At 40.1% G+C, this 16489-nt stretch overlaps 1 protein-coding gene across 4 annotated transcripts in view; it reads right to left on the minus strand.

Annotated features, from left to right (window-relative positions):
- Positions 1 to 16489, minus strand: part of LOC136866946 (zinc finger protein OZF) — a 54132-nt gene that overhangs the window by 22167 nt on the left and 15476 nt on the right. For 3 of the 4 annotated variants that reach the window (XM_068226958.1, XM_067144036.2, XM_067144038.2), the window contains exon 4: positions 5187 to 5294. The exons of the other annotated variant lie outside the window; for it this stretch is intronic. In XM_068226958.1, the coding sequence (XP_068083059.1) occupies positions 5187 to 5294 (108 nt within the window). The remainder of the gene's footprint in view (positions 1 to 5186; positions 5295 to 16489) is intronic. 4 annotated transcript variants of the gene reach the window in all.

A 16489-nucleotide genomic window follows, 5' to 3' on the forward strand; every position in this document is an offset into this window, starting at 1 on the left:
TTCTCTTTCAATGGAAAGTTTTACCAACAAACGGGCTTAGCGATGGGCTACCCTCTTACTGGCATCTTAGCAGACATTTATACGGACACAATAGAACACACAAAAATTATAACACAAATAAAAGGTGTATGTTTATGGCTGAGATTTGTAGACGATACTTTCATAATTTTCGACAAAAATGTCACTAATAGTGACGAGATCTTGGAGTCCCTAAACAAAATTGATCCCAATGTTAAGTTTACTAAAGAGGATGAGGTTAGGAACTCATTAAACTTTTTGGACTTGACTATTACACGCGGACATAATACCTTCGATTTTCGAATATACAGGAAACCTACACACTCTCCCTTAACTATTATGAATTCATCCCTACACTCCAAGTCCCAAAAACAAGCCTCTTTCTATAATTTAATTTATAGAGCTTTAAAAATTCCTCTTTCTCCCAACAATTTAAAAATTGAACTGAAGTACATAAGGAATCTTGCTCAACTCAACGGGTTTAAAATAGATATGGTCAACCGTTTGATTAATAAAATCAAAATTAAATTGTCCACAAACCTCGTCCCAGAAAAACCTAAAAAAAAATAGTTTCGCCACATTTACATATAACAACCCAGCCGTCCATCAGATCGCAAATACTTTAAAGAAGCGCAATATCAATATAGCCTTCAGGACAGTTAACACCAATCGAAACATATTTTTTAACCACAACAAGGTCAATCACAATAGCAACCATTATTCAAGGTCCGGCATATATAAACTAACATGTACACAATGTGATTTTTCTTATATCGGACAGACTGGCCGGAGCTTTAACACGAGATATCTGGAACATTATAACGCTCAAAAACACAATAAGTACTCAGCGATGAGCCAACATATGAGAGAAACGGGCCATCACTTTACATCCATAGAGAAAGATCTTACCATCATGAGAAGCATAGGTAAAGGGAAATTAATGAATGAACTGGAAAATCTACACATCTTTCTAGACCAAACCTACAATAAAAATAAAAATCTCAACGACGTCAATGAAATTAAAAATCCTTTGTACGAATTAACACCTAGATTAATTAATATTGTGAATTCAGATCAAAACAAAATCCCTCAATTATTTAAATCTCCACACTCAAATGCTTCATCCACCATGCCAAAAGTTAAACCCGCCCATATCGCTTCTAGAAACTCCCCTCCAGCAACAGCACACACGCCCACAGACCAGCCTATCCCCACTCTACCTCCATGCCCCGCCCCTCCATTACCGCACCAGTACAACACCAGGAGTAGAAATGGTGATAAGACAGGCGCTGCCGGAACAGACAGGTCCATCTAGTATTCATTGAACAAGTAAGTCATTTTACAGTTAAGAAGTGTTAATTTAATACATTTTATCACAACGCGTGCTCTAAATTTTTAATTCAATATTACTTTTCTACTTCATTACAGATATTCTTAAGATCCCTCCCAAAGACCAAGCAACACACCAACGGGAACAATATTCACACAAGACTGTGTCAAGTGTCTAGGATGTTCCTACTCAATTAAGCAGCAGCCTAAAACTATGAAACAGCTTATTATTGTACTCTTGTCAATTCCTTGACGTTACATGAGACCAAAAGTCAAGACGCTAACAGTTTCATTCACAACGTTCTTAACCAGTCTACCTACTCCACTTGTGCATGACAACACATTTAAATTTTAGTTACGTCAAGAACATGAAAATGAAAATCGTGGGTCAAATAAGCCCCAGTTTTAATATCACCCCTTCTCAAGACTTATGAAAAAAGATCCATCTCATTTTATTTTTATTTTTGAACATTTTAAGTTAACCAGAATAGAACTGCCAAGTTAAAAGACATTTAATTTAAATTTATATTTTCAATCTTGACCAACCTACAAGCAACAATCAGTTCAAATCTCCAGTTATTGTTGACGACACATCCTCTCACCAGATGCGGTACGTCAAGAACTTAATATGATATAGGGGTCACATAAACCCCGATATGTAACCCTCTTTACCAAAAGGAAGATCCATTTTAGTTTTGGACATTTTTCATTTTAGATAGATTAGGAACAAAAACTTAACTGATTAACTTATGTTACCCAACTTAAGAGTTCATTAATGTTTATATTTATTGTATATAATGTATATATTGTATATAGTGTATATTTTGGTATGTTTATATTGGTTAAAAAGGTCTCAAACCTTGACCTAAAGGTTGTTTACAGGCTGAAGATGCCCAGAATAATGGGTGAAACATGTACCTGACCTAAATAAGTCTACATAAAATCATGTAGATAATAACCACATTAAACGTGGAAAGTATTGAATAGGTGGTTTTTTATTAAATTATCCTTGATATCTATGCCTGAAGTCCACGTTTACACCACCAGTACCAGAAAATGCAAACTTCTGAAGTGAAATATCATGCAGCAGGAAAAGTTCGAACACATCATCATTATGTTCATCTTTTTCTCCATTCTCATTATCGGAACCACATTCACTCTCAGACCTTCATCTGTATCAAATCACTCATCTTCGGATTTCTGAGAAGATAAATCATCACACTCATTCTCTTAAGTGTTGAATAATCTCATCTTCTTTGAGTGTTTTGAACTTATGCTTTCTATTAGATGCTGACATATTTGGCCTACTGTGAACAAGTAGCGCCGCACAGTAGTAAAATAAAAACAAATAAACTTCAAGATGTAAAATGTGGAATTTGCTGCCATCCTCCAGAGAAAACAATGTTCCATGACGCGGCAATGTAGCTCGTCATAACCAGGAGATATTCGCAGTAAAAGATTGAGTAAGTATATGTTCGTCATGCCCATTAACCTGTAACATGGAGCATATGAATATATATTTCATGCCCTGTTAAGAGGTTAATACTAATGTAGCAAATTTCAATGTGAATATGAAAAAAAAAAAATTGCATGCATGTTTTAAAATAAATGGAAACAAAAAAAGCTCAAGTCTGTAAGTTGGTTCTGATCGAGTGCTGACAAAATAACAAATAATACTTACAAATATCATACTTGCTCGCATATAACCCGCACTTTTTGACCAAAAATAAGTGTGAACATTTTCGGTGTATGATATATGCAGGGATTTGTGTGTGAAAGATCATATTCCCAAAAAAGAAAAAAGTCAAAACTGCATTAGGCCATTGAAACAAGACAAATGGCATACTTACTTTATTCATTGTCACTACCTTCAATCTCTGCATCATCCTGACTTCCGTCCAACGCATTTGCTCTGCCTGTATTCAAGAAACTCTTCACAATAATGTCTGCCAACACCACAACCCATGCCCGCATAGCCAATCACACACGAGTTCAACTGACAGCCTCTTTCTTGCGGTACCCTCTTGCCATCCATTCGGCATACAACCTACGTATATTGTCCTTGAAGGGCCAACGGCCGTAGCCACGTGAAACACCGGATCCTGTGAGATCTCCGAAGTTAAACAACATTGGGCGTGGTCAGGAGTTGGATGGGTTGCCACGCGCTGTTGGTGGGGGGTAAGGGAATGGAGGAGCGGAAAGGAACTGGCCACACCCTACCGCACGTAAACTCCAGCTCAGGAACACCTCTGCGGAGGTTCAGACCTGCCTGTGGGCAGAATAACCTTTACCTACCTTGAAGGACTTGTTGACAGAAACATCTAAGGGCTGCAGACAATATGTGGGTCCACCAAGCGCTGAAGCAGTGCCTCTGCCTGTGCTCCCCACACCGTATGGACCCAGTCCAGGACAAGAGCTGTACCCATCCATCCTTTCTCTTGAACCCGTACATGAATGCCTGTGGTGAACTTTGCTTTAGGCACTGTTTTTCTTTTGAAAATAACGTACGGTGGCAATCTTCTTCCATCTGCAGTTATTACTAGCATGACAGTGACACACCCAGTTGTACGTACAAGCACGCTAGATTCTCCCTTCTTGTTGATGGTGGTGTTGCATGGCATGTCGAAGTTTATTGGGGTTTGATCTGCATTGCCAATTTGAGATAAAAGGCAGTTGTTTTCCTTCCGTATTGTTGTCATGTGGCAATGAGAATCTATGATTTTGTGGCTGAAATCGCTTGGCATTCTCTGGCAGAGAGATGTTCGACTTTGCAGACACAATCCCTTTCATGTCATGAATGTACGGATCCAACCCGGCTCACTTTCAATCTGAACAGCTGTTTCCTTCTTTAATCGCTAGTTTGCGTGCTTTGAAATGTAATATCTCATGCAAGATATTAAAGCCATCATTTTTCAAGTCTGTAACATAATGAAGCAACTCGTCTTCCAGCTCAGGAAACTTACCGGCCCTCTGAATGCCTTACGTGTTCAGTTGGTGGTTTCTAGCACAGCTTTCTGTTTATGCCAGTACCGAGCATTAAACTCAGTCACACTGAAGTCTCAACCAGCAGCTCTGTTACTATGTTCTTCAGCATATTTTATTACTTCGAGTTTAAACCCAGGCGTATATCTCCCACGTTTCTGTATACCTTAAAGATCGATCTAAACAGGAAAACATAACTGAGAAACAACAATGAAAAGTGAAGACCGAATACTGACACTTGTCAACAATACAACAGATGGACGATACCTAATACCGTAATCACTTGACTGCCTGGACAGGTAAACACTCTCAGTTCGCACGATCAGCTCTGCCGGACAGGTAGCGGAAACCATATTGACGAAGACAGAAGAGTGAGAGGGATGACCGAGTGTTACTGGCTAGCTAGGGGTGCGGCCTTGGGGCGGGGCTTTGTGAGTTAGGTATTTTTGTTACAACAGCTAGCTTCAGCCGTTCTGCAGGTAGAAGGAAATGCAGCTTTTTCTTGTACTGTCACGTACAAAGTACCATAACAGCAATTGGGACAGTCTCGATATTTAATGTAAGCACGTCCATGGAATACCCAAACTTTATTTTGTGTAGGCACCATATATTTTTATGATAAGATCAGACATGAATGAGAGTTATGTGCAGGGAATTTTTTCCTTGAAATTTCAAATGGTAAAAATGGGATGCGAGATATACGCAGTGGTGAGTTATATGCTTGCAAATAAGGTATTCTCAGGAACTTGAACACAAGAGAAGAAATCATGCAGAAAATGTAAATCTGGACATGTTGACCTGTGAAGGAATGGGAACAAATCCCCACAATTTCACAATGTTACTCCTGGAGCACATACCTCTTTGACTGCATCTACATCAAGCTCTTTCTCAAATGTGGAAGTAAATGGTTTTAGATCATCCTTCCCCATCACCTGGTTATCTGTTGAAGGGTGGACACTTAGATCCTTAAAGAAAATTAAAACAAGAATAAGGTTTTTAAGTTAAAACAATTATTAATTAGTAATAAGTCTACAGATTGTAGAATACAACAGAGACATGTGGAACAATCAATATCACAACCCCACCACATTCAGAAATGAAAGAGGACAAGCAAATAAAATGGAAGCCACATATAGAAAGACAGGCAAGTGTATAACATGATAAACACGAAGAAAGGACAGGCAATAACAGCAAGAGGAGATGAGGACATGTTTTGATAGTTGTTGCAATCCTTCTTGTTCCCTTTATAATCGATAGGGCCGGTTACTGCACAGTTAAAAACAGCCCCGTATAACACCATTAACTAAGAGATAAAAACCTCAAGAAAATATCGTAATGAATAACCCTGGGTTAAAAGACAGTAATTAAAATAAAACCATGAAGGACTTTAGAAAAAAATTAGACCTCGAGTTCATTCGCCACTGATCTGCATTTAGTCGCCCAGGTGGCAGATTCCCTATCTCTTGTTTTCCTAGTCTTTTCATAACCCTTTCGTACTCAGCAAACCAATCTATCGGGCCAAGATGTTATGGTGAAAAAGCTCACGGTGCCAATACATCGGCTCTGTCCTATTTAGAGATTTTAGTCATATGAGCGGCTGTTAAATGGTAAGAGTTGATCGTAACAGTAACTTAATGTGTTAAATTTGCATTTTACTTTACAGATATATCCACCAGCCCTACAAAATATTTTTATATTCGACAAATGAAATCTGTTGACCATGAATGTTTATGTTGTGGTTATTCAAAGTTGTTTTTGTGTTGATCAGTTTTGGCTGGCTTATGAATACAAAAATTTGATCTTGCTATTAGTTTAGTTTAGAGTTTATTTTGCTTCTTTGGTATATCGTGTGTTCGCTGTACTTCGCAAACAATAATTTTACTCCTTCACATTACTCTGTTGTTGCAGGTGCTTGCGTCATCTTTTTATCGCAATGGCTAGGCTATATTCAAGGCCGAATGAGGCCGATATCTTTGAATTTTCAGATGATTTATTCAGTAATAATGACCTTCTTTTGCTCATTATGTGGGAAACGGCACAGTCCCAGCTGCTCACCGTGCATCGGACCGCGAGGACCTGACATCGATGAGAGTAACGTGTACAGTGAATAACTTTGTGCCATGCTTCATGAATGAATTGCAGCACACACATCATATTGATATCAAATTGTTCTGAATTAAATGTTCTTTCTTTCAGATCTAACAGTAAAGAAGCAAAATGCAATAATGTCTGATCTTTCTGTCATTGCAAACCATAATTTATTTTCAAAGTTTAATATTATTTTTTCTCTGCAAATAACATCAGCCTTTGTGGGTAAGGTTAACTTCTGAAAGTAACCAGGGGAACCCGACCTCTACAGAGTGCGTCCCCAGGTGGCGGACAGGGGGGCTCTAGAGTATGAAGGGCTGGTTGAAATACCCAATATAACCCACAGACCAACAGGTACCCCAATTCCTAGGGACATTAAAATACGGGGACACCCTCTCTCCAGGGGTCATAAATATGGAGGGCTCCTGCCCTTGGTTATGGGTAAAGTAATCAACGGTATCTACAGCGGAAGAGATGAACTTTGGTAGGTTGGAGAAGACGGAAGGGGCAAACCTGTACAACCTGTACTCCAGAGGAGCAGCTATGAAAGGCATGTCTCCGTGTTAGGGGCGGCCAAGTTTGAACCTGGTAGTAGGTATAAAATCCCTTTGGGTGTGACGAGCCCATCGAACAACAGCCTATATGGATAAAGCAGATATGGTGCCTCGGAAAAATTAGGGCGACCCTGCTAAAAGCGATGCACAGCTCTTTGGGTGCTAAGGAACTGTGAGAAGTTGGCAACCAGCACCAAACTACATCAATATTGTGATAGTAAATGTCCTGACTCTGACGGGAAAGACAGAAGAGCTGGTTGACTTCATGAAAGAAAAAGATATAGCCATACTTGGACTGTGTGAGACAAAGAGAGGGTTACGGGAGAGATTCCTCTGAAAGGAGGATACAGGCTGTATTACAGCGAAGGACCTGAAGCAAAAAATTGAGTGGCCATCATACTTAGAAAAGAAATCCAAGAATATGTGGCATATACAAAATGCACTAGCGATAGGATGATGGTAATGAGACTCCAGTTTGAAAATGCCATGAACGGTCTATTTCAGTTGTATGCCCCACAAACGGGTTGCACAGATGAACATGTAGAGGATTTTTTACAGGAAGTGGATAGACAGATAGAAGATTAGGAAGTGCTATTGGTGGGGGATCTAAATGCACAAGTTGGAATGGAAAGATAAGGAAAAAGATGTTGTAGGATCCTTTGGATATGGAAATGTAAATCCAGAAGGTTGGTGGATTTTTGCATGTTGGAAATACCTGGTTTAGGAAGAAGAACAGTCAGAAGATTACAAGGTATGGTTGGAGAGACAGACGAACAAAGACCATGACTGAATATGTAATCATCGAGAAAGAACACCAGAAGAATCTTTTAGATGTTACAGCCATGCTCAGACAATATTGAAGAATGTTGAAGATGAATGGAAAAGATTTAAGAAAGCACTGGTTGGATGTGCAGAAAAGGTATGTGGTAGAACATCAGGAAATGTGAAAGACAAAGAGACACACACTGCTGGAATGATAGGGTAAAGAATAAAGTGAAGGAAAAGAAAGTGTCATGGAAAGCATGGAAAACATCTTCTTAAGATTGAAGAAAGTAGAAGAAAATATGTGGAGGCAAAGAATCTAGCCAAGAAAGTAGTGAAAGAAGAAAAGAGGAAAATCTGGGCCTTATTCACACTCATATTGAGAGATGATATGCAGGCCAACAAGAGATTATAGAATGGTATCCTAAGAATCAAAAAGACACATCAAGTAAACACCAGATTTGTGAAGGATGAAGGTGGCATATTCACAAAACCAGAAGAAATAAGAAATAGATGGAGAGAGTATTTTCAGAAGTTGATGAATTTGAGAAATAATGACAGTCATTCAATGGACCATCAGGAAAGGCAAATAGTTGATGAAGAAATGGATAAAGAAATTACAATGAATGAAATTGAAATGGCAGTAAGAAAGATGAAGAATGGCAAAACTGATGGAATAGATGAAATTTCAGTGGAGATGAAAGGCAGCTGGAACTGTATGCCTGCAGTGGAATATCAAGTTCTCAGGATTGTCTGGCAGAATAAGGAAGTCTCTGTGGATTGGCAAAAAGGAATAATCACCCCAAATTTCAAGAAAGGTGATAAGAAAGTATTGAAGAACTACAGGGAAATTATTCTGATATCCCATGTTGCTAAGATAATGGAGAGGATACTGTAAGATACGGTCGAGGGTTAAAAATATGATACACGAAAAGCAGTTTGGTTTCAGAAGTGGAAAGTCAACAAAAGAGCCCATTTTCATTATGAGACAACTAATGGAAAAGCAACAGGAGTATGGGAACGATATGGTGATGACATTCATTGACAACGAAAAGGCATATGAGTGTCCCGAGGACTAAAGTTTGGGACAGTCTGGTGCAAAAAGGAATTGGACAGGGATTAATAAAAATGATCATGACAGTATACAAGGAATGTTCTAGTTGTGTGCAAACACAAGTTGGCAGGACAAGTTGGTTCAAAATCACCAGTGGGCTGAGATAGGGAAGTGTTCTATCACCAATCCTGTTTACAATAGTAATAAATGACATCATGAAAACAGCAAAAGCAGCATATGGAGGAAGAGAAATGAACATGCACATGATATTGTGATTTGGGGAGAAGATGACATGAAGGTTCAAGAACAGTTGGATGTAGTGAATGGGAAGATCAAAGAATATGGATTGAAAATAAGTGTAGAAAAGAGTAAAACTCTTCTTATGACTAGAGGGGAGAAAGAAGGGAAAGGTCAGATTAGACTTGCAGACAAGGTCCTGGAAGTAGTGAAAACATTCAAATAACTGGACAGTGAATTAATGGAGAATGCTCAACTGGATGCTGAGATTATTAAGAGGATTCAAGCTGGAAGTTGTTTCTATCATAGTGTAAGAAACATGTTATGGGACAAAAATGTGCCAATGGAAGCAAAGGAAACTATGTACAAGATGTATTACGTACCCATAACAACTTACGGAGCAGAAACTTGGACAATGACAAAGAAGGATGAGAGTCGAATACAGGCAGCCAAAATGAAGTTTTTGAGGAGATGACACAGAAGAGTAGATGAAGTAGAAGAGACAAATAAGGAATGAGAAAATCTGGGAAGAAATTGGAGTGGAAAAATTAATGATAGAATAGAGAAGAGCCGATTAAGATGGTTTGGGCACGTAAAGCGAATGAGTGATGAAAGAATGCCAAAAAAGGTGATGGAAATGCAAATGCAAGGAAGGAGAGGCGACCATTATTGAGATGGAAGAACACAATCCAATGCAGTATTAGAGAAAGAAACCTGGACTGGGACACAGTGTTGGAGGAGGAGTGGTGGAAACACTGAAGAAAGTGAAGGAGGAACTATATTTGCCATTACCTGGCTACAGCTGGTTAATGGGAAATGATGATGATGATAATGATGATAATTATTTTTTGCTTTACCAGTGATAATACCTCCAAAGTATATTAATTTCTGAAATGCTCATATTTTGCTGGGTCTTTTTTCGAGCAAACCCCTGCATATAGGCTAACTGCAAAAGTGTTAAATAATTGCAAGGTATTTGGAAAAAATTTTAACATCTCCCTTGGTCAATCATTCCAATCTGTAACTCGCCTTCCTATAAATGAATATTTGTCCCAATTTATCCTCTTCATCTCCAACTTTATCTTCATATTGTGAATTTTCCTACTTTTAAAAAGACCATTCAAATTTGGTCATCTACAAATGTCATTCCATGTCATCTCTCCACTGACAGCTTAGAACATAACACTTGAACCAGAACCTCATCACCTTTCTTACAAGTCATTCCAGCCCAAACTTTGAAACATTTTCCTAACATTACTATTTTGCTGGAAATTGCACAGAACAAATTGTGCTGTTTTCTTTGAATATTTTCCTGTTCTCAAATCAAGTAATCCTGGTGAGGGTGCCATACACTAGAACAAACTCTAGTTGGGGCCATACCAGACTTACATGCCATCTCCTTTACATCCTAACTATAACAACTAAATAACCCCATAATCATGTGCAGAGATCTGTACTCTTTATTTGCAATCCTGTTGATGTGATTGCCCCAATGAAGATCTTTCCTTATATAAACACCTAGGTACTTACAGTGATCCCCATAAGGAACTTTCATCCCATCAACGAAGTAAATAAACTTGAAGGGACTTTCCTTATTAGTGAATCTCACAAAGTGACTTTTAACCACATTTGCCAACCATTGCCTACTGTCCATTGTTGATACTGTTATGTGTTGGCAGGGTAAATAAATGAGCACAGAACCCTGCAGCATGCTATTTCTAAGATTCATTAGCTAAGCACTAAACTACACACAACTTTCCCTCATACCACACATTTACACACACTCTCTCCCACTTGTTATCTCACTACACAGTTTTACATTCACACACAAGGTCCCACGTCGCACGGCTACATGTTCTCCTCTTTGCCGTCAGTGTGCACTGTGGCACGCTAGTCCGACAAACATGGCAGTTCACACACTTCGTAGCACTGGCAGTCGCTCACAACTGAACCACACCAACTGCAACCCAGGCTAGTCACTCCTCCCTTAAACAGTCCGGATGTCAGATGTGTCCTGGAACCTCGCAAGATGGAAGACTCCAGATTAATCGTCTGGTAATTTCCATAGTTCTATGCCGTGCTAGCATGGACGAAAGCGAGTGGGGGGCCGGTCTAGCATTTAAGTCTTGCTCATGATTGATGTGGTTGAAGCATAAGCGGGTGGGCCAATACGGTGACATCCCCACACATATGAATTTGGCATGGTGGACGCTATAACCATGACATTGGCCCCTCCTTAAGGCTGCTTGTCCTGAGGTGCTCCACGATGCGTTGCCAGACGGTTTGCTCGGTTGGACACCACCTTCCCTCATTCCCGGTGATAACAATCCACAAGTCCTCACGTGGCAGTTGGTGGTTTTCTTTTGTCCATACCCGCGTCTACTTTCAGGGCTTCAGCGCCTTCGTAGTCCTCCAGTGTGATGCACGGGACTGGTTTGCTTGTCCCGGATTTATTCCTGCTGAATTTCCTCTTCTTCTGGGGTGCAGAATTCAATGTTTGTATTGGCATGCAGCTTCATGCTGAAACGAGCATCCTCGGTTTGTCTTCCATTGGTACTCCATCTCCTGGTAGGGGTCCCTCCGCTGCCTCCATCTCCTGGGACATCGTCAGAGCCTTCCCATAGTTCTGCTTCCTGCTGATCATCCTCCCTGGACAGACCTCAGCGCCGCGCAGCTTATCACAGGTGACAGCCGCCTTGAGCTTGGTGTCAACTCGGGGTAACTCTCCCACAATCACATCTCCTGTTCGCTTGATCTTAGCGTTGAATACCCGCAGCGTACTACCGGCGCGATTAGTCCCCTCCTGCAACTGCACTCGGTAGGCGGCTCTCGGTTGGTGAACACCGCAGCACCCATCGACCACTCCCACAACTTCCTCGTAGAACAAACATGGCCGGAGCTGCGTCGTACTGTCATCTTCTGTGCACGTACTCCGGCGATCAGATATTTGGCTATCTTCTTGGACATCAATCCGGTCTCGATCTGGGTCTGGCACGTTCTCCAGGAAGTGATCCTGTTGTCCCATGGGGTTTTCACCTTCACGATGGTGGAGCCACCATCGCTGCTAGCAGGATTCATTAATGTCTCCACAGCCTTCGTGTTCGCTCGCAGAGCACTCACTTCCACCACTGAGCCTCGAACTCCGGGCTCCACAACCGCGAGCATCTCTTCCGACCGCTTCTCGTCCAGTTCGTTACCATCCTGCAAGTTGTCACTGTCGACCTTGGTTTTGAGAGAGTGCAATTCGCCTTCATCCTTTAACTGTTCGTTCTTCCGTTCACTTAAGTCTGCTTTCAGTTGGTCCGGGTTAGATCTCCGTTCAGATCTTAAATCACTAATGAGTTCCTCATAGCCAGATAAGATTTTTATTTTCATGTTCACTAAACTTAGAAAAATCTGAAGCTGTTTGGAATTCATTTCACTCGAAGAAATTTCTACCAACTACAAATTACGCTACCAGATACTCGATTCTGACACCAGTATTAAAGTAAGAGATTATCCACTAGTTTATCACACTCATCCATCCCACTTCTGACGCCAGTTATTACGTCTTGGCAGGGTAAATAAATGAGTACAGAACCTGGCAGCATCCAATTTCTACAATTTATTAGCTAAGCACTAAACTACACAGGACTACACACAACTTCCCCCTCATAACACACACTTACACAATTTGCATGCTCTCTCTCTCTCTGTCTTAATTTCTCATGTTCTCACACTACACAGTTTTACATTCACACACAAGGTCCCAAGTCACACGGCTACACGTTCTCTCCTTCGCTGTCAGTTAGCACTGTAGCACGCTAGTCCGACACTCATGGCAGTTCACACATTTCACAGCACTAGCAGTAGCTCACCACTGAACCACACCAACTTAAGACTTGCTTGTGATTGGCATGGTCGAAGCGTACGCGGGTGGGCCGATATGGTGACTTTCCTACCCATAGCAAGTTGGCATGACGGACGCTATAACCATTACAATATCTTTTTGCTGTTGCTAACAATCTTATAACTTATTTATTTCTCTAATAAGATCATCTGCAAAAAGCTAAAACAGCTGTGTCTCCCTTTAGGTATATTCAAGAAATACAGATAATTATAGCTCTTGAGTTAGTCTGGTATATCTCACTGATTCAGGGTCTAGTAAATTTCATTCATAAACTGAATTGTCCTGGGATCAGAAATTATTTTGCACAGCTAAACACTTGGCTACTGATGTGTGTGGGCAACTTTAGAACTACTTGTTTGGATCAGTTGAAAAGATGACCTGGTGTCTGAGTTTCTTCTCCACATGGGCATGCAGGTCATGTAGATTTAACAACTCTACAAAGGTACTCAAGTAATTTCCGTAGTTAAACAGGAATTATGTTGGCATGAATGAGGAGAGTTTGTGGACATGGTAATGGCAATAGACATCTGGAAAGAATAGTTTTGTGGATGAAACTTCAGGAAACCTTACATTTCCTAGATACTTGGGTTGTTCAATTACATAATATCAAGTGTATCCCCAGATCCGGTGAAGTGCGATATTATTGGTAGTATGTACAGCATGGAGATCCTTTCTAAACCGAATGATCATAGGGTTGCTGGATTCACTGGATTAGACAGCTTTTAGTGCAGACTGTGAATAGACGATTTCATATTTGTATCTTTCTATGTTCTGGAATATCCAGTTTACAGCCATCCGAATTCCTTGCCCTTTTGCTTGAAAAACTGTTCATTGACAAGAAAGATGAGAATGTAGATAAACAGATGCAGAATGATAACAAAGTATAGGGAAAAGAAGAGAAAATCTTTCCCCTAGTTTCTACCACCACTTTCACCTTCTGGCCATCTTTGGAACAAATTCCCCAACACTAAGGTTCTTCCAACAGAGTTCTCGAAACATAGCAAGGACACTTCAGTTCCTTTCTTCTTGCATTATATCAACAAAAGCAACATCAAATATTTTCCACATGTAACAATGGAGGAAACAAAGAAAGAAAGATTAAGTCACTTGCATTAGTTTACACAGAATTCTATCAACATTTTGATAAATCAGCAATTGGTTGACAATGAACAACAGAACCTATTTCAAGAAGAAAAGCATACATGCAGGATATTCTGTTTTTGAGCTTTAGTGTGCATTACCACATGAGTGTATGATACAGATGTTGATTCCCATAGGGAACCTGAAATATTTGTCTCAAATGAGTAAATTTATAATACCAATATAAATGGTCCGTTATTGGACGTTACACATTTTTCAGCTAACTCATTCCTGGTTGCCAGCGTTTACCCCAGTGTGGTAATTTGGGCTCATCAGTTGCTAAATAGCACATCTACCAAGACGCATGGGTAGTGTGTACCGTGTAGGCCACTGCATAGGCTACTTGGAGCCAACAGCAATGCCACTGCACTATGAAAGATTTGTCCGACTCGTTGCCTGAATGGTCAGCATGCTGGCCTTCAGTTCAGAGGGTCCCAGGTTCGATTCCCTGCCGGGTTGGGGATTTCAACCTTCATTGGTTACCTCCAATGGCTCGGGGGCTGGCTGATTGTGCTGTCCCCAACATCCCTGCAACTCACACACCATACATAACACTATCCTCCACCACAATAACACACAGTTAGCTACACATGGCAGATGCCGCCCACCCTCATTGGAGGGTCTGCCTTGCAAGGGCTGCACTCAGCTAGAAAAAGCCACACAAAATTATTATATGAAAGACTTTGTCTCATTGTCAACAATTGATGCCTGCCTGGCCATCAGATGATACAGAGACTGATTCCCATTGGGAACCTGAAATATATGTCCTGAATGAGTAAATTTATATCTATACTTCTATACTAATATTATAAAGAGGAAAAATTTGTTTGTTTGTAACGAATAGACTCAAAAACTACTGAACCAATTTTAAAAATTACTTCATATATACAAAGCTACATTGCCAGTGAGTAACATAGGCTGTATTTTATTTTCAAACCAATTCGTGGTGGGAGGCACAGGGCAGGGTGGGGGGATATAAAAATAATAGGCTAATATAGGCAAAATATCGAATTTGTTGTATAGATACGAGGCAAAGCTCAATTTAATCCTCTTGACGCAAAGAACAAAACTCGGTAAGCTCTACGGGCACGAAAACAATGATTTAAGGCCCTAAAACCAACCGTTACAGAGATATTGGCACCACACTATCCCTGCTCTAGGAATTGGATAAAGTAATGAAATGCCGTAACCATGGCAACGTCAGCTCCAGGATTCTACAGCAGCGAAATTATCTACAATAAATCACAAAAACCTAACATGTTACAGACATGAAAATTGATATTTGGATTCCCTTAAAAATAAAAGAACACAAATATTCGTTTCCAGAAAATCCACTTAAGGGGGAGGGGGTGTGTGAAAAAAAGTGAGGAAGGAGTTCAATTATTTATATGAGGATACATATTTCTCCAAAAATGAAGATGTTACAGACTTTAAAATTGGTACTTGGAATCTCCTTTTAAAAATGAACACACTTTTTTGGAAAATCTACTTAAGGGGGCAAAAATAATAAAAAGCGGGTGAATTTTTAAAAGGAGTATCTTCTTCTATCGCTTTACCCACACCTGTGGGGTTGTGGGTGCGAACTGTGTCGCACATTTGGATTTGACCCTGTTTTATGGCTGGATGACCTTCCTGATGGCAACCGTATGTGTAGGGATGTAATCTATACTTCTATACTAATATTATACAGAGAAAAAATTTGTACATTTGTTTGTAACGGATAGAGTCAAAAACTACTGAATCGATTTTAAAAATTATTACATCTATAGAAAACTACATTGCCAGTGAGTAACATGGGCTGTATTACATTTTCAAAACAATTCAAGGGGGGTGGTGACTGGGGGAGATATAAAAATATTAAAATAATAGGCTAATATATGCAAAATTGAATTTGTCGTACAAGGACGAGACAAAGCTACTTTAAGCCCCTTGACGCAAAGAACAAAACTCGGTAAACCCTACGGGTCCAGAAACAATGTTTTAAGGCCCTAAAACCAACCATTATGGAGATGTTGGAACCACACTACCCTGCTCTAGGAATCGGATAAAGAAATGAACGGCCGTAACTTTGGCAACGTCAGCTGCAGGATTCTACAGCAGCTAGATTATGCATGTACGTTTGGGCATAGCTGCCAACCAAAATTGATACACATATGACTTACTATCTGGAAAAAATAAACTGATGTGTAAGACACTCATAGCACTCCTTTGGGCGGGGATGGAAATGGAGTGAAGTATAAAAATAATAGCCCTGGGGATCTCTGTAGTACAGCGACCAGCAGTTGCCGACGGGCCTCCGTTTTTACGTACTGGCTTAGGTTTCAGCATTTTGCGGAGTCTGTTGCCTATAGTTTAAACCATTTTCTATAAGATCATGGACTAGTAGTATCACTGATGTTATTAGCGCCGATACTTTGATCCACTTTCACGATCATT

Source organism: Anabrus simplex, chromosome 3, assembly GCF_040414725.1.
Source record: "Anabrus simplex isolate iqAnaSimp1 chromosome 3, ASM4041472v1, whole genome shotgun sequence".
Lineage (NCBI taxonomy): Eukaryota > Metazoa > Arthropoda > Insecta > Orthoptera > Tettigoniidae > Anabrus > Anabrus simplex.